The sequence below is a fragment of the Trichechus manatus genome, unplaced genomic scaffold (assembly GCF_000243295.1).
Source record: "Trichechus manatus latirostris isolate Lorelei unplaced genomic scaffold, TriManLat1.0 scaffold00017, whole genome shotgun sequence".
NCBI classification, from domain to species: domain Eukaryota; kingdom Metazoa; phylum Chordata; class Mammalia; order Sirenia; family Trichechidae; genus Trichechus; species Trichechus manatus.
The window spans coordinates 4945196-4967696 of NW_004443953.1; the positions used below are offsets into that span (position 1 = coordinate 4945196).

The 22501-nt window shown below is 40.0% G+C and overlaps 1 protein-coding gene across 11 annotated transcripts in view; it reads left to right on the forward strand.

The window, feature by feature from the left end:
- KLHL32 (kelch like family member 32) overlaps positions 1–22501 on the forward strand; it is a 225724-nt gene that overhangs the window by 157078 nt on the left and 46145 nt on the right. For 9 of the 11 annotated variants that reach the window (XM_004372408.2, XM_023727567.1, XM_023727569.1 and 6 more), the window contains one exon: positions 7351–7566. The exons of the other annotated variants lie outside the window; for them this stretch is intronic. In XM_004372408.2, coding sequence (XP_004372465.1) covers positions 7351–7566 — 216 coding nt within the window. The remainder of the gene's footprint in view (positions 1–7350; positions 7567–22501) is intronic. 11 annotated transcript variants of the gene reach the window in all.

Consider the following 22501-nt stretch of genomic DNA (forward strand, 5'->3'; position numbering starts at 1 on the left):
ATTTTCAGTGTTTTAGCTTTGGTTTGTTTTTGTGACTTTCCTATCTGGGTTGGTATCTGTTTGCCCTGTCCTGTGTTCTAGTCTTGCATTGTTATCTGACATTATTGATTTTCTAACCAGAGGACTCCCTTTAGTATTTCTTGTAATTTTGGTTTGGTTTTTGCAAATTCCCTAAACTTCTGTTTATCTGGAAATACCTCAACTTCGCCATCATATTTGAGAGACAGTTTTGCTGGATATATAATTCTTGGCTGGCAATTTTTTTCCTTCAAGGCTTTATATATGTCCCATTGCCTTCTTGCCTGCATGGTTTCTGCTGAGTAGTCTGAGCTTATTCTTATTGACTCTCCTTTGTAGATAACTTTTCATTTATCACTAGCCGCTCTTAAAATTCTCTCTGTATCTTTGGTTTTGGCAAGTTTGATTATAGTATGTGTTAGTGACTTTCTTTTGGGATCTACCTTATGTGGGGTTCAATGAGCATCTTGGATAGATATCTTCTCATCTTTCATGATATCAGGGAAGTTTTCTGCCAACAAATCTTTAACAATTCTCTCTGTATTTTCTCTTATCCCCCGCTCTTCTGATACTCCAATCACTCGTAGGTTATTCCTCTTATTAGAATCCCACATAATTCTTAGTGTTTCTTCATTTTTTTAAATCCTTTTATCTGATGTTTCCTCCAATAAGTTGGTGTCAAGTGCTTTATCTTCAGTCTCACTAATTCTGACTTCCAGTGCCTCAATTCTGCTCCTATGACTTTCTGTTAAGTTGTCTAATTCTGACATTTTATTGTCAATCTTCTGGATTTCTGATTACTGTCTCTCTGTAGATTCCTGCAGCCTGTTAAATTTGTCATTATGCTCTTCTGTAATCTTTTTAATTTCCTCTATTGCGTGTTCTTGATTTTGCTTAATTTCCTTCCTAATCTCTTGAAGAGTTCTGTATATTAATCTTTTGTATTAATTTTCTCCTCTGGAAAATTTCTTGATTCTTTATTTTGGGAGTTTGCTGAAGCCATCATGGACTGCCTCTTTATGTGATTTGATATTGACTTTTGTCTCTGAGCCATCAATAAGTTATTATATTTATTTATTTTATGTTTGCTTACTGTGTCCTAGATTCTTGTTTTGTTTTGATATGCCCAACTAGGCTGCTCATGTGAGCTAGTTTGATTATTGGCACCTTTGAAGCTCTAATGTCCTGTCACCAGGTGGTTAGGTCTGTTACTAGGTATGTGAGCTCAGGAGTCCACCCACTCCTCCTGTATGGATTCTAGATAGCCACCAAGGATGTGGTGCAGGCTCTCACCTACAGTCCTAGACATGCATGGGTGATTGGTGTAGGCATAGGCATCTGGCTGCAGTAGAGGGACACACTCTGAGCAAGGCAGGGGGCTGATGGCCACCCCTGAGTGTCCAAGAGGAAGACGTGTCCCTGTTCCCTAGAGCGTGTAGGTGGGTGGGTTTTGTAGCCATGCTATGAGCACCCAATGCTGTTGGCTGTAAGGACTGGGGGGCACCTCTTATTCTTGGGCCCCTATTGCAGGTGGCTAGGTGGCATGGATGAAGCCACCAGTCCTCAGGCCCCTGATGTGGGTAGGTGAAGATCCTGCTTAATGGGCAGAGCAGAGTCAAATGTCACGAACTTGCCACTTCACAGCTGAAACAGTTGAAGTTAGAGTTCTGGTATATACCCTGTTGTACTGTGGTAATGAGGGCCTACACTGTTGAAATGGGCCCACAGAAGTCTATGCAGGAAAAGGGCACACAAGTCCATGAAGCTCTTGTGCCTGTGTTTAGGCAATGGAGCTATGCCTACCCTGAGTTCCTGGCTTAGCGGAGCTGGCAGTTTATTTTTCCCCCCGTTTGTTAATTTGTTCACTCTCCAAAGCCAGGAGAATGGCTCAGGGCGTGTGACGGATCCTACTTGTGGCCCAGGGGAGTCGACAATTGCTGAAGCCGGTACGGGACCCAGCGCAGAGCAGGGAGTGGGGAGGTAAATGGGAGAGAGGTTTTTCCCTGAGGGGGGTGTTTTTCATTCGCGCGGGAGGCCAGACACAAATACTTATCTTTCGGCAATCGAGGGCTGCTTCTCACTCGTTCTGCGCGGCCGAGTAGACTCTCAGCAGCTGGGTCTCTCCCGGTGCGGAAAATGTGCCTCCCTAGCACAGCTGCTTGCCTGCCTCACTGCTCACCCCCGAGCTGATCAGGCCTGAAGGGCTCAGGCTCTCACCAGGTTTAGGTCTGGCACCTCCTCGCTGCTTCCGAACCGCCTCTCCCTCCACTTGCCACTCAGTCCAGTTCCTCAACTTTGTCTTTAATGTTCAGGGCTCCTAGATTGTCATATATAATTGAATCACTTGTTTTTTCGGGTCTTTGTTGTAAGAGGGTCCACCGGAAGCATCTGACCACTCTGCTGTCTTGGCCCTGCCTCCCCCTGCCCCACAGTTTTCAAGGCTGTAAATCTGTGTGGAAGCATACTGCCACATCTTTCTTCTGCGGAGCGGCTGGTGGGTTCAAACTGCCCACCTTTTGGTTAGCAACCGTGCACTTAACCACTGCACCTCCAGGCAGGAAGAATAATTTGGAAGACTGTTGGAGGACGTCTGGACAGGAAATGATGAGGGACAGAACAAGAGATGCTAAGGAGGAAGAGTAGTCAGGACGGGGTTGGTGACAGACTGATCTGAGAGAACTTCTGGATTCCTGGTGTGAGTGGCTGGATGTGGCCATTCTTTCAAAGAGGGAGAGAGGAGGAGATACAGGTTTTCATAAAATAAGTTCAATTTGGACATGTTGAGCTATGGAACTCATCTTGGCTGTGGGACATCTAAGAGAAGATGTTTTCTTATCAGCAGTTGGGAATATGAATCTGGAACTTAGAGGTTTGAGCTAGTAAGATAAATGTGGGAAGCATTAACATATATTCAAGGTATAACTCAGTTCTATAGTTTTGACTTTGTTGGTCCTCCCTTTCTCTGGCTTAAAGATTAGATTATTTAAGATTTGGGTCTCTAAGTAGACCACATTCTTCATTTTGACTGCCTTTCATCAGTGATGAATTATGGTTTATGGATGTTGAATAACAATGTTTAATATACTTTATTGTTCTTTGCCCCCCAAATCTACTCCATACTTCCATATACCGGGCTGTTATGGTAAGTGGTTTATGTACATTATCTCCAGGACAACCCTATGAGCTGATTGATCTCTCTATTTTGTAAATTGGGAATGATGGAAGTTCTGTGCTTTGCCAAGCTCATAGCCAATGGTAAGTATCAGGTTGGATTTGAACCAAGTCTGCTTGACTCCCCATCCCCGCTCTTCTCCACCAAAAGAGCAGTTGCCTCTGAATGCCTGTGGCTGCCAATGGTCTGTTCTGTTCCTGATGCAATTATTGTTCTCATCTTCTGACATATAAAAGACTTCTTTCAACAAGTGTAGAAGGATATATATACAAAAACATTAATAGTGATTATCTCAAAACTAATTTGTGCTGTAAATTTTCACCAAAAACACAATAAAAGTTTAAAAAAATGATTATCTGTAATTTTTATTTTCTTTTCCATGCTTTATATTTCCCGAATTTTATGAAGTGAGCATTTATTACTTTTATAACCAGAAACATAATGTCACTAGTTCCAAAACAAAGTTTTTTTCAATCCACAGTATTGACAGTGGGCATTTCAATGAAGTTTAAGCATTGCTTTTCCCCTCCCCTCATCACATTAACGAAAATCCTTAAAAGCAGAATTATTGGTGATAAATTTACTTACAGGTGATCTTAGCAAAAAGCCCGAGAAGCGACGATTTTGCTTAAAGCTCACAGAGTGCTGTTCTTCCCAGTGGGAGGAGTGTGCGTCATGGCGTGATGACCTTGGTGAAGGCACGAACCAACCAAAACTACTGTAGAGTCGATTCTGACTCATAGCGAACCCCATTGGGTTTCCAAGGCTGTAAATCTCTGTGGAGGCAGACTGCCACATCCTTCTCCTGCAGAGCTGATGGTGGTTTTGAACCACCAACCTTTCAGTTAGCAGTCAGTCGCTTTAACCACTGTGCCACCAGGGCTCCTTTGGTTGAAGGCAACTCTCACTTTTCCCTCACCTCTCACTTTCTACAGTTTAACTATTCGGGTGCTAATCAGTTATGGCAAGGGGGAGGATGGAAACCTCTGACATATATATAAAGCATTTGGATTTGGAGAAATTATGTTTTCAAGCAGAAGAGGGATGAAATGAAAAGGCAAGGAGGGAAAGCAAACTTTTAACTGATTTTTCTCCTGCATGTGTCAGTTTAGTTTCTCTTTGTTGTTCAGTTGGCCATTTACACATGTTCATTCCGCCTTCTCAGCTCTCCACTATAAACTTGGAATGCTTTGTTAGATAGGAATTGGGGGTTATATAAAATGATATCCTTAGGAAACAAAAATATTTCAGAACTATGAAAGAAAACATGAAATAATTACCTTCAAAAGAAACTGGCACACAGCATAAAAGAAGCACAGTTTTTTAAATGCTCCATTAAAATAAATTAATTCTCTGGTTCTATGTAGTTCTGAATTAGACTGATACTAAGTTGTAGATTTCTAATGGGAAGACACTGAGTTTTTGTTAATTTTTCAACATCTAGCTTATCTCCATATAAAGATAATTAAGAATTTTTGATTGCTACTACATAATCCAGTCCTAAACTCATAGTTGTGTGCACCTTTTTGGTGAGAGAACAAGTAGGAAAAACTCTTTCTGTGCCCACCACTAGTCCATCTTTTACTTAGTGGAGCTTGGTTGTTAGAGCTTCTTGGTGTGCTCACCTCTCTGAGGTGCCACAGGGCATTGCACTAGGACCGTGAGCTACCTTTTGGGCATGAGCCTGGGGTACTTGAAGGTCATTGACACCACCGTCAGGCCTCCAGGATACTGTAGAGTAATTTAGTAGGGTGTTGGAATGGTATCTAGGGTCCTGGAGCAGTTAAAATTGCTTCAGAAATATACTTGCCAGAAATAACTTATGTGTCCAGAGGAGATGGTCCTAAAGTTCTCTAGGAAAACCCCACCTTCAAGGGTAATGCATTCCTTTTCTCCCAGAGTAGAATTTACCAATCCTACAAAGTCAGATTTAGAGAACATGCTTAAATATTTTTTGAAATAATTGGCTGCTGGAATTAAAATCTTCAGGATTCCTTTGATAAAATCTGCTGATTGGAAAACCAGGATACATTGATTGACGGACTGTGAGTGGGCCCTTAGATAGTTGAATTATAATGGATTTTAGTGGTCATCTGTTGTAAACTTCATTGTAAAGATAAGCATGTATTCCTCTTCAATTATGTTGGCAAATAGAGCTATTAAGAGCCGGAATCTCATGGCTGATTCCTAAAGTCATCTAGCTTGACTCCTGTTAGGAATATAATTAAAGTGTCATCTCTCACCAAAAGAAATAGGATCTCAAGTAGAAAATGTAATCAGGTAGCCATAATGATGATGCAGCTAATACTCTGAGAGCTCTTTTTACAATTTTTTATTTTACTTTTTTTTTTTTAATTTAGAACAGCACTGCCCAATAGAATTATAATGGAAACTTCGTATGTTATTTTAAATTTTCTAATAGCCACATTAAAAAAACAAGTAAAAAGAAGCAAGTGAAGTTAATTATAATTTCTTTAACCCAGTGTATCCAGAATTGTATCATTTCAACATATCATCAATATAAAAATTATCAGTGGTATTTTACATTCTTTTTTCCATACTAAGCCTTTGAACTTGGTGTATATCTTACACTTCCAGCACTTCTCAATTGAAACTAGCCACAGTTCAAGTGACCAGTAGCCATATGTGTCTAGCCACTACCATATTGCACTATTGCACTGATTTAAAACATACCCATTTGAACTCCCAAATATTATTGAAGCAAATGCATTAAAATAGAATATTTTTAGAAAGAGTTCTTAATATTTTAACTAGAAAAGGGGAAAAGTTATTAAAAATTACTTAAATAGATCAATATAGTAAAATAGCTATCTGATGACATTCTACGTATCCTAACTTATTGAAAAATTTTGGTCAAATATTAATAACTAAGTTAAAGATGAGGGGAAACTAGGGCACAGCCCACCTTCATTCCATTTAAAGTAGGTAAGTTTTCTGTTGACTGACCCAGTTGTCCACTCGGATCCTCACAGGGTTACAGTGGCAAAGGCTGCAGGAGAGGCATGACTCTCTTGGGGTATTATAGCAGAGGCTTACAGAATTCGGGACTTGTGCATTACCCATTACTCGTTGGTGTTGAGCCAATTCTGACTCAGCAACCCTACAGGACAGAGTAGAGCTGCCCCCTAGAGTGTCCAAGGCTGTAATCTTTACAGAAGCAGACTGCTACATCTTTCTCCTGTGGAGCTGCTGGTGGGTTTGAAGCACCGACCTTTTGGTTAGCAGACAAGCACTGAAACCACTGCACCACCAGGGCTCCTTGGGACTTGGAGAGACAGGTAAAATCCCCAAAGAACAAAGCATTGCTACAGTAACCATCTTTGGAAAGGGGGAAAGGATGTCATTGGTTGTTTGAATTTTTGAGGGTAACAACAATGAAAAGAACAATTATAAATCATCTTAGGTGGATTCGCTATAGAATTATTTGGGACAAATGTTTTCTGTGAGATTTCCTCGTTTCCCGAGACCTTATATTTAAAATTGTGTGTTGATTTCATTAAGTCAGGATGGGTTGTTTTCATTCAAAAATGTAGTTAATTTGAAGTTGTGGAAAAATTCTCAGTTTATTTGCCCTCACATTTTCTTCAGTAGAAGAAAGCTTATCACCCGAGAGCTGCAAAATATGGTAAGGAGAGAAAAATCATTGTCTTCATTTGGTAAAATATTTCTTAAAAGGTCACAAAGTAACATTTCAGCCAGTGACACCGGAAACCCCTTTCTGGAATTTATTAAGATGTCTTAAAGTATATTGGTTTAAGAGGAGCAAAGTGAGGGAAAATGATGAAATCTAGAGCAGTATCTGTCCAGAGCTTTGTAATGGAGAAATTTTTTTACATTAACATTGGGGCACATTCCGTTTCTCGTGGTGCAGTGGTTAAGAGCTCTGCAGGTAATCAAAAGATTGGCAGTTCAGATCCACCAGCCACTCCTTGGAAACCCTATGAGGCAGTTCTACGCTGTCCTAGAGAGTCACTAAGAGTCGGAATTGACTCGATAGCAACTCGATGGCAACGGGTTTGGTTGGTTGTTTGGTTTTTTTGGTCATACAAACTCAAGTGAGTCAATTTGAATTTCTTGTCTGCTCTTTCTTGGATTGATTTCTAAGAGATCTTTTTTCATTTTTATTTTTTGGCACCCAGGAACTAAATAGCTTTAATTACTTGGATCTGTACAGACTTGCTGACCTCTTTAACCTCACTTTGTTGGAGAAGGCCGTGATCGATTTCTTAGTGAAGCATCTCTCTGAACTACTGAAGAGTCGCCCTGAAGACGTTCTAACACTTCCTTATTGTCTGCTTCAGGAGGTCCTCAAGAGCGACCGCCTCACTTCCCTGAGTGAAGAGCAGATCTGGCAGGTAAGGGCAGTCTGCATGGGTCCTCTTTTGGCCTTGAGATGGCATGAAATGATTAAAAGTTGAAGGGTTGAGGAGCGATGGAAACTGTTTTACCTGGTTTGGCCCTTGTCCTGGTTTAGGATTTAGAAGTTATGCTTCCTTGTTAAGCAAGGGATTGGAAACACAATTTCTTGTGAGTCGGAATTGACTTGACGGCAAGGGGTTAGAGGCCTCAATGGACTCAGCTTAACTCAGACAATCACAGGTGAGATTCCACAGACCTTCTCATCTCCAAAACCCTGTGGCTTCCTGAAACCCTCACGTGGTTATATCAGAACGAGTCAAAGGATTTTCTCACTGATAAAAATTGTTTCTTAAAGTGGACATGAGAAGAATGATTTATAAAGCGATATTTATGCATATGTAAGACCAGTGGAATCAGAATAAATTGTGGATTTTCCTATAAACAATTCAGGACTTTTCTTTACAGCACTTGAGAGCAGCTTGGACCTCTAATGAAATGAAGCTCTTCTTGCATTGCAGTGGGAAAAAAAATCTTCCTGCTTACTCATTTTGCATTCATTTTGCAAGCCCTGCCTATTTGCCTGATATAGAATTCTTTTTGCATATCCTTTGGCCAGGGGACAGGAGGATGTTTTGTGTTTTGAAGTTGATCATTCAATTTAAATCTTTTTCTGCAAGCTCATCCCCAGTGACTCTCCTTGAACAATCCACATGGTGACTTTGGGAAACAATCAGAGCTCGTCTTTCCACTCCTTCCTACACTGTCTGATTCTCTGAAGAACTAGCTGGCCATCTTGTTACTTCTGGGGCTCTATGCCTTCAAGATTTTATGATCATTTGAAAAATATACTGTATACCAAATACAAAGGGAAATATCAAGTCTTCTATTAGCCAATGAGGCAGCGAATTCCTGGAATCTTGTCAAATGACATTGGAAGAGTACTTTAATTCCAGCCAAATGGTGTCCTGTGTAGCTGACAGTTGTCCAGTATCCTACTCCACTGACTCATGATTATTGTCCTGATGCTCCTCTCTCTTATGTCTTTCTTTTCTGTCTTACTTTAATCAAGAACTTCCCTCTTTAATATTGCTTCCACCAGTGATGATAATAAGAGCTGCAGTGTACTGAGGGCCTTCTGACGCCCAGGCTCTTTACAAACAACAGGCCTGAAGGATGGCTGTTATCACCCTCATCTTCCAGGTGATCAAAGTGAGGCTTCAGTGCCTCGCTCAGGGTGACAGAGGGAACCAGGCTCAAATCCAGGTCTGGTGACTCCTGCCCTCATCTCTCGGCTATTCCACACTGCCTTGACCAAAAAAAAAATAAAAGGGAAGGGGGAAAAAAAAAAGCTAAGCTGATTTTTGCTGCTTCTTAGGTATTTTTTAATAATGTTTGTTCAGGTGAAGGTTGAAAGTGTTAGTGAAAATGAGTGTTTGGCATTTCAGTTGTCCACTACTCTCCCCTATGAACACCAATCATCAGAATTGACTCTGATCAATTCAAAGGGAGAAGTAGCCAAATTTTCCTTTGCTTCCCAAAGCGAAGAAGACTTGGAGTGAATTCTGCATTTAATTATTTCTAACTGAATTGAGATCTGAAGCCAACCATCCTTGTGGCTTGTATCTCTCTTTCTGGCATGGTTGAAGACACTGCCTGAGATCGACATGTAATGCGCAGATTTCTAAGTGTCAAAAAGATTCCATACTGTCCACTTAAGAGTTATCATAATTGCCTCTCTAAAGGTTACTAATATTGTAATGTAGAATTTTAAAAACTGGCTTTTGCTGCAGGCAATATATATATTTTTTATACCTGGTCTTCAAGAAAGAATTAAAAGATTCACAGAAATATTATCTATCCATGTAGGCATTCAGTGGGCAATAAGAAACTGTTTTTGCTTTATCTTAGTAAATAAGTAATTCCCATATTCAACCCAATAGAGAAAAATTGAATCAGACCAGCTATATTGCCTTAAGTATAGTTAAGTTCATAATTTTTGCTAAGGTTATACTAGTAATGCAGTATACCATGGAAGAATCTAATATTTAGCCCAGGGTAAAAATTGGGTATGCCAGAGGATTAGTGTCAGGGTGCTTTATAGAAGTGAAACTTGATGGACAGGCTGGAGACAGATCTACAGAATCTCATTAAATTGCTGAATTGTTCATTACGGAGCGTTCTCACTGTAATAAAGTGCTCATTGACTTTGACAAATCCCCATCTCATGTCTTAAAGAAGAACAGTGAAGCAAGGGTTGTTGGAGAAGAGAGAGGAAATTGGCACAAAGTAGGACAGGTAATAGAAAAGCTGATGGAAGGGTGGTACCGTTTGATTAACACGTGCAACCAGTAACCTAAGTGTGAGCCCAGTGAACACACACATACGTTTGCACATGTGGCTCTTCGCTGCCTACTGATAATGAAACCTGGGACATTCTCTCTCTCTCTCTCTCTTTTTTTTTTCCCCTGAAAGGTCTAATTTTCATTATTTACCAGACTTCATGAGATCTAGCTCTGAAGATGTGTTGTATGAACCTTCAGATTATCCTTACTGAACAAATTCTTTTTTTACTTTTTTCTTCTATCCCTTATCCTGTCCTTTTCTTTCATAAAATGTGCTGCTGTGAACCTATGAAATCCCCAAAGATTACGCCTTATATCTGTTCATTTTTTCCATCTGACCTTTTTAAACTTTATCTTAAAAGTTAAATTCTCCTCTCTCACAGAGGGCTCCTTGGTCTGTCCTAGACAATTTTTTCTTTCTCTTCCATAGCCTGAAACTACTTGGTCTGTTGGTTAACGTCGCTCTATTTTCAGAGGTAACACAGGGACTTGCAGCACATACACATCTTAGACGTATAAGGACATAGACGTTTTCTCAAGAAATATTCTTTTTCTTTAATTCAGTTCGATTCACCTCAAAATTGGGTCTTATGTTTCAGGGCCAGCGATTTCTTAGGTTCCAGGTGAAAAACAGCAGAGAGGTTATAGGGTTCAGAGAGGGGGGAGACTAAAAATGAGCAAGAAGAGGAAACATGGGACATGAGGTCACTTGAATCCGTGACCTGGAAAATCTCCACCAATTTTATTTTGCTTTGGGTTATAGCTCTAACTCAGGACTTTGTTTCAGTAGGGTCCTGTTAAATTTCTCTTGTTAGATTTAACATATAGTTTTCAGAATCCTGAGCTGGGTTTCTGCCATAAAATGTAAAGTGAAATCATGAAACAATTTCCTACCACTACCATGCATTGGATCTGTTTTGCTTTTCATAGGAAGCACTTAATAATCACAGTTTTATTTTGTTTTCTTCCAGGAAAGTACAGTCTCTGCCTCTTCTACTTCAGATTCTCTTTCACCAGAATGAGAGAGAGAGACGTTCTTTCCATGGGAGTACAGTTTATGGAAAAACCCTGGATTTAATGTAAACTCTCTCATATTTGCTAGCAAGGGAGAAGCTGTTCTATCTATCAGTATTTATTGAGAAAAACTAAATGTCCAGAACGAACCATGCTGGCGTGTCAGGTAGAGTACAGGTTTGCTAACTCCATTTGCCTCTCGCAGGCCTCATGCCGAACGTGAGAGATCCTTATGTTTTTAAACCATTAATCCAGCCCTCTGAATTATTATTTCATCACAGAAGTAGGAAAAACAAGAAAAATATTTAAAAATCAGTGAAGATAGTTTGTGGAAATAAAAATGAATATTTCTTGAACACCAGTCGTCTGTTACAGGCACAGTATTAGAAGCTAGATCCTGGGGTAAAAGCTTTACAAAAATGTACAATTATTGGGTTAGACCAATTTAGTTCAGCCTCATCTCTGAATGTGGAGCAGTTATATTTTTCCTTTAGTTATTAGCTTATTAACTTGTCTCCTACTTTTAGTAGAGGGGACTTATCTCAAAGCATCATATTTCCTTATTATTTTAGAAAGACAGTACATAAGTCAATGCTTTTTCTTCCTTTATTACTCTTGGGGTTGAGGGCACCTCTTACTTGTATTTTGAGCCTAACTCTGCCTAGACTTCAGTGAACAGTAAGACCAAACATTTCAGTGGTCCTGTGAGTGACGTCAAACTAGGTCAGACCTTAGCAGGGAGCATCTCTTTATCCTACTTATGTTCCATTTGAGTTTGGCAAAGAGGGACTGTGTCCTCTGGTTTGGGGCAGGGGAAGATCCTGTTTACATTTGTCTTCAATTATATGTTCACGGACGCAGAGTCTGTGCCTGTAGTGTTTATGCTGCGCACTGCCATGTTGTCCTCTTGCTCTCTATAAATAATAAATAAAAACAATAATGTAGAGTTTTCATATTAAAATGTGTTGAATGGATAATAAGGAATCCTGCTATTCCTGTGGAAGGCTGGGTTTATTCTAGGAAAAGTGTTATACAAAATAAGTTTGGCCTTTTAAAGACTGCATTTTTCCTTGCCAGATTTTTGCTAGGAATTTGCTTCTGTAAGTCATACTGTTAATAACACATTCATTTTACGTCTCCAGACACATACGTTGAATATTGTTTAGAGTAGTCAAAGACCTCAAATTTAGTGGTTTTTTTGACAAGTCTGTCCTGGACTTTTATCTACAACACAAAATCACCCACATTATAGTTTGATTTAATCATAGTCCTTCAAAAAAAAATTCCCAGAATGTGAATACAAAAAAAGCTACTATTTCCTTATAGTTGGAAAGTGGAGGATACCAGGCATGTACTGATTTTTCATCTTTTATCTCTTAAGTGATAACTTGACCCATATACACCTCTGACCAGAAAGAAGCAAGGACTTCAAACGGTACTACATGTCAAACGATACTATCATAATACTTCATATGTGAGTATCTTATCAGTTTCCAGAATGCTTCTGCATTTATCATGGCTTTGCTCTCCTTATGGTACAAGTGGGGAAAGTGAGGTAACAAGCTACAAATCAAACTCAGGTTTTCCAATTCTTAGGCTGTTTTCACTTTGGACCACAACTTCTAATTTTGTAATGGAAACTCAAAGGTACTTGGGAGTGATTGACACAGAGGTCCATCAAATTACTTGCATGACTTTAAAAATAGTTAGTAGAGACTTGACCATTCCAGTTCCCTGGCACAGTGCCTACAGATTGAAGGGATGATGGCTGCCCAGCCTGCCTCCCAGTCTGTGTCATGCTGCTACTTGTAACTCCATGCTCCATGGCATGTGTCTCATTCATTCATTTATTCATTCCAAATAGTTATTAAGTGCCTACTCTGCCTGACCATATCCTACAGAGTATTGTCTTAGTTGCCTAGTGCTGCTATAATAGAAATGCCACAAATGGGTGACTTTAACAAACAGAAATTTATTTTCTCACAGTTTAGGAGGCTTGAAGTCCAAATTCAAAGCACCGGCTCTAGGGGAAGGCTTTCTCTCCCTGATGATTCTGGAGTAAGGTCCTTGACTCTTTTCAGCTTCTGTTTCTTGGTTCTTTGGAGATCTCATATGGCGCGGCATCTGTCTTCCCCTGTCTCTGCTTGCTTGATCTGCTCTTTCATATCTCAAGAGATTGATTTAAGACACTCCCTGTACTAATACTGCCACATTGACATAAATAAAACTCATTCCCAAATGGCATTATAACCACAGGTATAGGGGTTAGGATTTACAACACATATTTTTTGGGGGACACAATTCAATCCATAACAAGTACTGTTATTGCCTGTATATGATGGAGACTGGCTGTCATAGTGAAAAGGACCAACACAGCTCCGCCTTCATGGATCTTACAGTTTCCTTATTTTATATCTCACAGGATTCTAGAGTTTGATGTGGAGCTTTCTGTTTGCTACTCTTTCCCACCATTCTGGTTCCCTGTCAGTGGGGCCTGACCTGTGCCAAATAGTTTAATGATTTTTTTTTTTTTTTTTTGGCTAATTTTGGACATGTCGAGATGATACGGGTACATTGGAAAATGAAGTGCTTTTGTTTGGACTTTTCAACACCACCCAGTGTAGCATTTTCCTCTTCTTCAGGGCTTTGTTCTGTGTTAAATCTTGTTCATTGTAGGTGCCCTCTAACCAGCTCTGCAAACCTTTGCCAACCCTTGTGGGCAGCAGGCCCTAGAAGAGTACAGTCTAAGCCTCAAAGAAATCAGACTCTGATTATTTAATAAAAAATTGCCATCAGTAGTGCTCTCATTTTTTAACACTCGGACCTTGGTCGCTAGAAATGGAATACAATTGGCCTGGGAATTCTTATCTCCAAACAATATTTATAATCTTTCATCATATTCCCACCTTTTCTCAATTCATACATGCATGTGTCATTACTGTATACATATATTTTTTTCAGATAGACGCTTTCTGGGCATCTTTACCATATCTTGTTTTTGTTTTTGTTTACTTATTGTTAGCTGCTCTTGAGTCTGCCCACAACTCATGGCAACCCTGTGCACAATGGGATCAGACCATTGGGATCTATGGGATTTTGAGAAGATCGCCAGGCCTTTCTTCCTAGTCTATCTTAAGTCTGGAAGCTCTGCTGAAACCTGTTTAGCATCATAGCAACATGCAAACCACCACTGACAGATGGGTGGTGGCTGCACATGAGGTCCATTGGCCTAGAATCATGGAATGTGAGCATTCTACCACTGAACCACCAATATCCCCATAATTTTTACTTACCTTTCTTTAAATTAATCAAGTATGTACCACCTTTCATTTTTCTTCCAGAAACTTCTTGCAATTCCTCCCAACTACATACAGTCTTTTCTACAAATTTGATGAGAATATCTTCATTTCCTTCTCATTAGATGCTAGTGAAAAGAATAAACAGCATCTCCTTTGCATCCCAAACAGCGCTGTGCCTGGAGGATGTTCTGTTCTCTGAGACACCTCCCCACCCCCGCCCGCCTCCCAGGCTGGGCACTGAGCAATGTTCCTGTTTCAGGCCTTGCAGCTTGAAGCTGCCAGAGCATATATTTAGCCGTTCCTCCTGATTTACAGGCGGCTAATTCCTCTGTGAGGATTCATCCCTGAGTAGCTTGACTGGTGGTTTTGCTGTTGTTTGTCTGGGCTGTATGCCTCTGCAAGATGCAGGACGCATTCATTTCAGAGGGACTTTGCTCCAGCTAATCCTCAGCACTAGAGCGGTGCGTTGTCAAGTAGCTGTGAGGGGCAGTGATTATCAGAAATTACAAGAAACCCAACTTGTATTCATGTGCTGCTGTTCCCATGAGTTCATAGTTTTGTTTTGTTTTTTTGTTTTGTTTTAAGAATGAGCACATCAGAACAACAAGGTGATTTATGAGGTATGACATATTTATGTTCTCTGCTTCTAATTTTCATTGTGATTCATGTTGTTTCCCGGCTGATAATTTTTGTTGTTGCTGCTGTGAGAAGGGAAGAAATGACTGGAGAATATTATGCATGGGTGGCCTGCTACCTGGGTTATCAGGGATTTAAAAACAAAACCCAACTATAAGCTATATATGAGGTAGAAACCTGGAGGCTAGGCACAGAAGTCCATCAGTAATAGTAACAACAATAGTAATTCTTTATATTCCTGGAGAGCTTTGTATTTTTAAAGCATTTTCATCATTATTTCATTTGAGTCCCTCATCAGCCTTCTTAAGGTTGAGAAGGCAAGTATTATCTACATTTTAACTAGTGTGGCAACTGAAGCTCACAGAACTCAGTGATTGACTCACTTCACAGGTTTCAATGTTGGTCTCACTGTTTCTCCTGAAATACACCCAACCTCTAAGAAACAGGACTTCAAAGCACCTTATACATCTTCTCATAAGTCAAAGAGGTTTTTATACATTACTCTATAATGAGTCAGCCAGCAGTGTAGATTCCTAATAAATTACCATTTTTCATTTGTCACCTGCTGTGTAGCTTTGTTGAAGTTGCAAAAATGATTCCAATAGTAGTACGGAAAAGTGTCACCAGAAGTGTGGGTCTTTATCAGAGCCTGGAAGATTGGGGCTCTAGACGGTCTGATGAGGAAGAAGGGAGAGTTCTGGCAGAGGGGGAATGGCCTTTCATTCCCTCAAGGTCCAAGGTGAAGTATAAAGCAGTAAAAGAAGGCCGATAAGGGAGGATTACTTGTAAACCAGGATCAGGAAATTTAAATCAGTGTGAAAGAGAATCTGGAGCACCATTATTTCTGCTGCAGCTACATGGCCTGTGGGGTGGTGCGGGAGGGAGTCTGCAGGCTATTGTTTTTATCTGGGATTAGAAACTGGATGGGTGCCATGGACATAATCAGTCATCACTTCTTCCTTTTATGCCCAGTGTATTGAGTGGGTTTAGAAAATTATGAAGCAGAGATGGAAAGTTGGGTGATGACCTAGATATCGGGTTTAAGAGAAAGGGACAAAAATATTAATTTATTTGAATTGATAATTGATAAGTGTTAGTTTCTTTTCGGAACCCTGGTGGCACAGTGGTTAAGTGCTATGGCTGTTAATCAAAAGTTTAGCAGTTCTAATCCACAAGGCGCTTCTTTGAAACCCTATGGGGCAGTTCTACTGTGTCCTGTAGGATCACTATGAGTCGGAATTGACGGCAACGGTTTTTTTTTTTCTTGGGGCGGGGGGTCGTGTTAGTCTCTTTTCAAAAGAGTGAAACCCGTAGTCCCATATCCTGCATGACCAGGTTATTTCTATGGGAATCTATATCAGGCCAGTTGAGTGCCAGGTGGCCATGTCAGACCATAAAGGGTTCCTGTTCCATGGATTCTAAGGAAGAGGACCTAATTTAGCTGTGCAGTGGCCCGGAGGCTCTGGAATTATTTACATTCAGAAGAGATGTCTGGAGAAGCCTTGACATTCTTTGCTGAATACTAACATCCTTACACCCTGCTTCACCCCATCCTGCTCCCAAGACTTTGTGTTGTTGATTCCGACTCATAGCCACCCTATAGGACAGGGTAGAACTACCCCAGAGGGTTTTCGCTACAAATAAAAATAAAGAACACCTCCACAAACCTGGAGGAGAACAGTGGCCATTCCCAGATAATCATCAGGGGCAGCATTTGTGGATAAAGATAATTCTTATACTTCTTTTGTACTCACTATATAGAGTAGTGCATTTTCTGTGGTGAGGTTTTACTCCTTAGTCTAACTACCTCCTTTTTGCTGCTTAGGGTGGGACATTGAAGGATTGCAAACAGATTTTAATATTCTGCTAGAAAAAAATTAACCAGGAAGATAAATTCTTTTAGGGGGAAAAAAATTCTTGACAGGTTTTAAAGACAAATATCAAAGACTTTTTTACATTGTTCCCTTTTGTTTATAGGAAGTATTACAAGTCAGTGTTGGTAAGTGGTACAGTGGTACTTGTGCTTCAAGAACATAAGCTAAAAAGACCTCTGCAAACTGGAGGCTGAATGTACATTTCTCTTTTGTGTGTGTGTTCTTGTTGATGAGAAATGCCCACACGCTACCTCCTCTGGCCACACACGGAAATCAGGTAATTAAAGGAGTGATGGATGGTATGCTAAAGTTTAAACGTTTTAGGAGAACCTGTCTTATTAACACTTTAAAACAATTGAGCATAGTATCATTAATTTTGATTAGTTCATTTGCTCTTAATATAGCTTTTAATTTGTAATTCTATGTGAATTACAATGTAATTTGGCATTAATTATACTAAATTGAGTATAAGTCAGCCAATCACAATGGGAAATTACTCACAGCTGAAAGTAAAAGTGAACCTCTCCCCCAGAAAGGAAGACGGTAAGAGGCAAATGCACTTTAGACATCCCTTCTGTTTGGCTGTGAGAGTGACTGGGCCTGCTGAGGATTGTAAGCAGATTCCGTATTCTGCCCATTGCTGGAACTATGCATGCTTTGGAGTGAAGCCCTCATATAAATCCAATAAAGAGCAAATAATAGAGTAAACAAAGGGATTGGTTTATCCGGTTTGCCAGGTCCTCTGAAGAATCTTTTTGTTCTTCTCATTTCATGTAAAGTTTAGACAATGGAGAGAGGCTGTGTAGTGCTTTAGAATTATTAATTCTACATCCCTTGTATTCTGGGGATTAAAACAGGCACGTACCCAAATTCGCCTTTTTTTTTTTTCCCCATGTTTACGCTCTGTGAACCAGCTTAGAAATCCTGTTTCAAACCCCTTGTGAAGTCAGTGTCCCGAAGCTACTCCTATTTGACCTGTACACAAACTGCCTTCTGGGCAGAAGGAAGTCATGCCTTCAAAAGCCACCACCAAGCTGGGAGAACTCTATCCTCAGGAGATGACAAGCATGTGTCATTGATAAAGCTCAAAGGAGGTGCCTGTGGGCACACAAGAAGTAATGTGACCCACTGGAGAGTAGGAGTACTTGAGAAAGTGGCAGGAGAGCAAGGGTGGATTTGGACAATATTTGAGTTTGAACCATTTGCAAGATACCTTCCTTTGGAAATTGTCTCCTGAAAAACAAACCGAACAGTAACTTTGAGATGTTACAGAAAGTCATGACAGATGTAACAATATTCTGCTTAAAGTTTATCTTGCATGTAGGTAGAACTATGTGCATTTTGTACATTCTGGTTCATTCATGGTGAGCAGTTGACCCATAAAATGAGGGCTGACTATCAGGGAATAAATTTTTCTAAATATTGCATGGAAAATTCAAGACTATTTTTAATAACTCTTCTTTTTACTTTGTTAATTATATACCCTAGTCTCATCATTCTAATATATAATCCAACAAATAAAATGATGCATTTTATGCAAAAGTTTTGAGTAAAGAGTTTTAAAACTGTAAATCCTAAGCCAGAAGCCACCTTTTCTTTTCCTCTGTCTCTTACACATGCAGAGGTCACACCACATACACACTTGCAGATTGACACACACACAGACACACCCACACACACCTTAAACTTTGCCACTAAAAGGCTTTCCTTTGTTTTGCAGTACTAACCTGAATCATAATACCCTACAGAGACTCACAACTGGCTAGTGATCTCAAAATTAAAGAAAAAAATGGATATTAGAAGCTTACTGTTGCCACTCCAAATCGTATAGTTCATTCATCACTAAATGTTTTAAGGATGTTAATGTCTCTAATTTGTTAACAAGCGCTGTTATGTAACTGCAGCATTATATTGTTCCAATTTTCCCCAAATCCCTTTTATGCCAAATTTAACCTGACCTGTCACAGAATTTTTTCTTCCTTTTCCCTACATCTCCTTTCTGATGTCAGCATAGAGTCGGTGGGCTCAAGTCACTTTCTTACCACTTGTGGTTCCCAGTAAACATTCAGGTTCTTAACAAAAACACCCCGTATTTGACCCACCCCCTCTGATAGATGAGCTCTGTTGCGCTCTTAATGTGGCACTCATAGAGAACAATAACAGTTTGGGGCAAAGGAACGAATACTGAAGTAAACAGAGCAGTGGGGTTGAGAGAAAACGTTTACAGGGTATTTCTGCTCTTGGTTTTATCTTCTCTCGTCATTTAGAATGTGAGCCGGAATAAATGGGCCTGCTAATCAAACAGCACTGAGAGGTTAGGTCATTGGAAGCCTTTTTAGTCATTTTGTGCTTTTCAAGAGTGAATTTGTTAGAATTATGCTGAATACCCACTTAAAGCCTCAGCTGATAACCCTACCTGTGTTTTATAACTCTGCACTGTCAGAACTCATAATAAGTCAAACATTCTTTCACTGGTGCTCATAAGGGAGGAAAAAAACCCCTCAAATTTAAGAGTAATTTCAGATTGTAAATGAAAAGGAGAGGCACGACTGTTCATTTGCACCAATCATGCCTTCCTTTCATCTGCTCTGATTAGGCCTGGTGCCGTTTCATCAGACTCCTCCATCACCGAGCTGTCACTCCAGCCGTCTGTTGATTGAAAACAATCAAGGCTCTGATGGCACAATTATTCTGACCCTTTAACTAGAGGCTGCTGTGATAATGAAAGGTTGATTATGATAGTTTGTGCCTCTTTCAGTTTGCCAAGAAGGTTAATTTGGGCATCAGACGGATGTTTAATGGGCGCTTGCTGGCTACACTGAGGTAAATGAGAACGTGCAGTCTTGGATATTGCACGGATATAGTTTGGCTGTCAATCATTGTCATTTGGAGTTTGTGCCTCACACTCTGGAAATCACATTTTATTTTTTCCTTGGGATTTAATTTATTCTGTGCCCTGAGGAAGTTCTTTCACTCGGTGACCTTCACAGCAGCTTTCTCTGCCTTTTTTTTTTTCCTTTTCTTTTTCAAATGGAGCTCAAAGGCACAACACATCTAGAAGAGCATTTTTCTTTCATTTTCACTTAAAAATGGAAACTTTAAAAATCCATCCTTATCAATGCCTTCCAGTAGAGCAAATGTTTCCATTCTGATTGTGCAGTGGGGAAGTATAAACGACAGGGATACTTTGGCGAGTTTGCTAATGCAGCAGCTCACACAGTCATCTGCACTGTTTCTTACACTAACCACCAAACGTAGTAAATTCAAAATGGGCGCAACTATGGAATTGAAGTTCCATTCTTCTTACATTTCTCTTACTAGCCTGTCTCACAACAGTTTGTTGAATTCCTATTTCCAAGCATAGCACCTTACTCCTTTCCCCTCCCTCTTGGGAAGCACGGCAAGGAATGAGGTTGGAAGACAGATATCTGTCTGTAGATGTACGAAGGTTATTAAAAGTTTCAAATTTCAATTTATATAAATTCAGTGGCTAATCTTGTAGCTATTCGAGGCATAGTGTAAAAAAAAGATGCAAGCACCTAATTTTGCTGGCGTTTTCAATGCGTAGCTCATGACAATCCTTTTTTATGCATACCTTTTAAAAAGAAAAAAGGCTAGGAGGAAAACTTTATTTCTGTCTGCAAACTGTGTAGTGATCTCATGTATTAGGCACCTGAGAGCTAGAATTATTGTTCTGCTTTTCTGAATTGTCTTTGGATTTTTTCCCCCAATGAACATTCAACAGTATGTTTCTACCTAAGCCTTGAACATGTATCTCATGTCAATTGTAAAACAATTAAGTCTACAGATATTAGACACATCCTAGTGATTGTAATTTTACGTCAAGTGTTCTATTTTCACATTATTTATATCTTGCTTTTTTTTCTTTTAAGCTATTCTTATTTGTTTTTCCCCATATGGTGTTTGAATAGTAAAGAGAGTCATTAGGCAATAATTCGGTCTCACCTGAAGAGGCTCCAAAAATGAATTAAGTCATTGAATCCAGTTAGCGTTTTAATACGGCTCTTAAATTAAGCAATAGTGCTGTCTAACATGTTTATTTAAAAAGAAAGGAGAATAGGATTGTGTATGTGTAACCAGATTCATCACAATAGACCTCTAATGATCATTTTTTTTAGCTCTATGGACAACATAGATAAAATAATCCTCAGGGATGCTTCATAAAATTATTGACTAGGTTGTGTCTTGTTTTTGTTTAAGCAATGGGAAGTAGAAAAGTGATTAGAAGAGAAATGTGTCTATCAAATCAATCAATAGTTCCTTGGTATTTAGAAAAGTAGTGTGAGGTTTAATTTTAATATTAACTGGTTGTATCTGTAACACTCATCTGTAATAAATGAGTGATTTTATTTTATAGATTCACTATGTTTGCAAATGCATGAGACTCAAGCAAAGGCCATTGCTTCTTAAAGAATATGTAACTCATTATTTCAAATTGTTTTTGGTTCCAGCCTGACTGAGTTCTCATCCTCTCCCAATCCTTGTACTATTTATATCTAACCATGGGAGATTACTCTCTAAAATAGTGGACTTTTCCCATCTTCTTACAAGCCCTACACCACACGCCCACCCACCAACCTCTCTGTCCACTGAAACTCTGTCCCCTCAGTGGTGACGTACCCTCAGAAAGTCTGGAGAGCATCTCACACTTCATCTACAGCCGCCCCTCTCCCTCCAAGGCGCGTGCCGGCAATTCTCCCAGGGCAGTCGTTGGGCCCAGTGTCTCTTTCCTCTTGAATCCTTCCATCTCCACCTTCCATGCCCTGGTCTTCAGATGCAGTGTTCCTCCTAACCTTATAAAGAATGTCTCAGATCTGTGGCTTCCCAGATTGCAGCCTCATTCTCCTGTTTTCTCTCATTTGGGAAACACTTATGGATGGTCTCCCGTGTGCAGCCCCTGGGGCTAAAACAAGATTCTCTCATGCCTCTTACAGATGAGCCTTTGGAACAGCTACTGCCTCCTACTCATTCCTTCATCCTTTGAGACTTCCTTGGTTCTCAGACTACCAAGCCAGTGGTTCTGCCCTACAGAACCTGACTCTCCATATACTGGGCTTTCTAGGCCACCTTCCCCACCAAACCTAAGCCCTATCTCCCTCTCTTTGCCACTTAACAGTCTCACATCCTTGCTTTCTGCTTTGAGACTCATGTGTCATTTACCTGTTTTTAATGGTCTTTTCATGCCCCAACCCCTGACTGGACATCGGCCTAAACCTCCTTAGATATTTCTATTTGAGTAATACATTTATGACAACTGTGCTGAAGTGTGTATCTTCTTTGACGAAGATATTTCTTCGTGTACTCAAAGGTGTCGCAAACGGGGAACAGAGGATTCACTGTTCCCCAGTTATTTATACTATGATAAAATGAAGTTAGAGAATGCAGTGTGAAATCTATTGAAATATCAGTGACTGGACTGAACTTCACACATTGAAGGTGGTCAGTTTTCTGTGTGTCCTCTGCAACTCACTGACAAGTAGGCCCTGACACCTCTCCCTGCCCCACCAGCTGGTTTGGCTCCTGCTCCAGGCTCCATCCCCTGTATGATAGAGTCTGACCACCTATAGTGTCTCCTCATGTCCTTCACCACCCCAATCACTGTGCTCTGTGGCCCTCAATACCTAAGGTGACTTTTGAAGGTTCTTTCTTTTTATTTGAAGGCTGCTGACATTACACCCTTAAAAACAGCTTAGGTACTCTCCTGGACTTCTCAGTTCATCATAGTGCTCCTTGTTAGAAGGATTT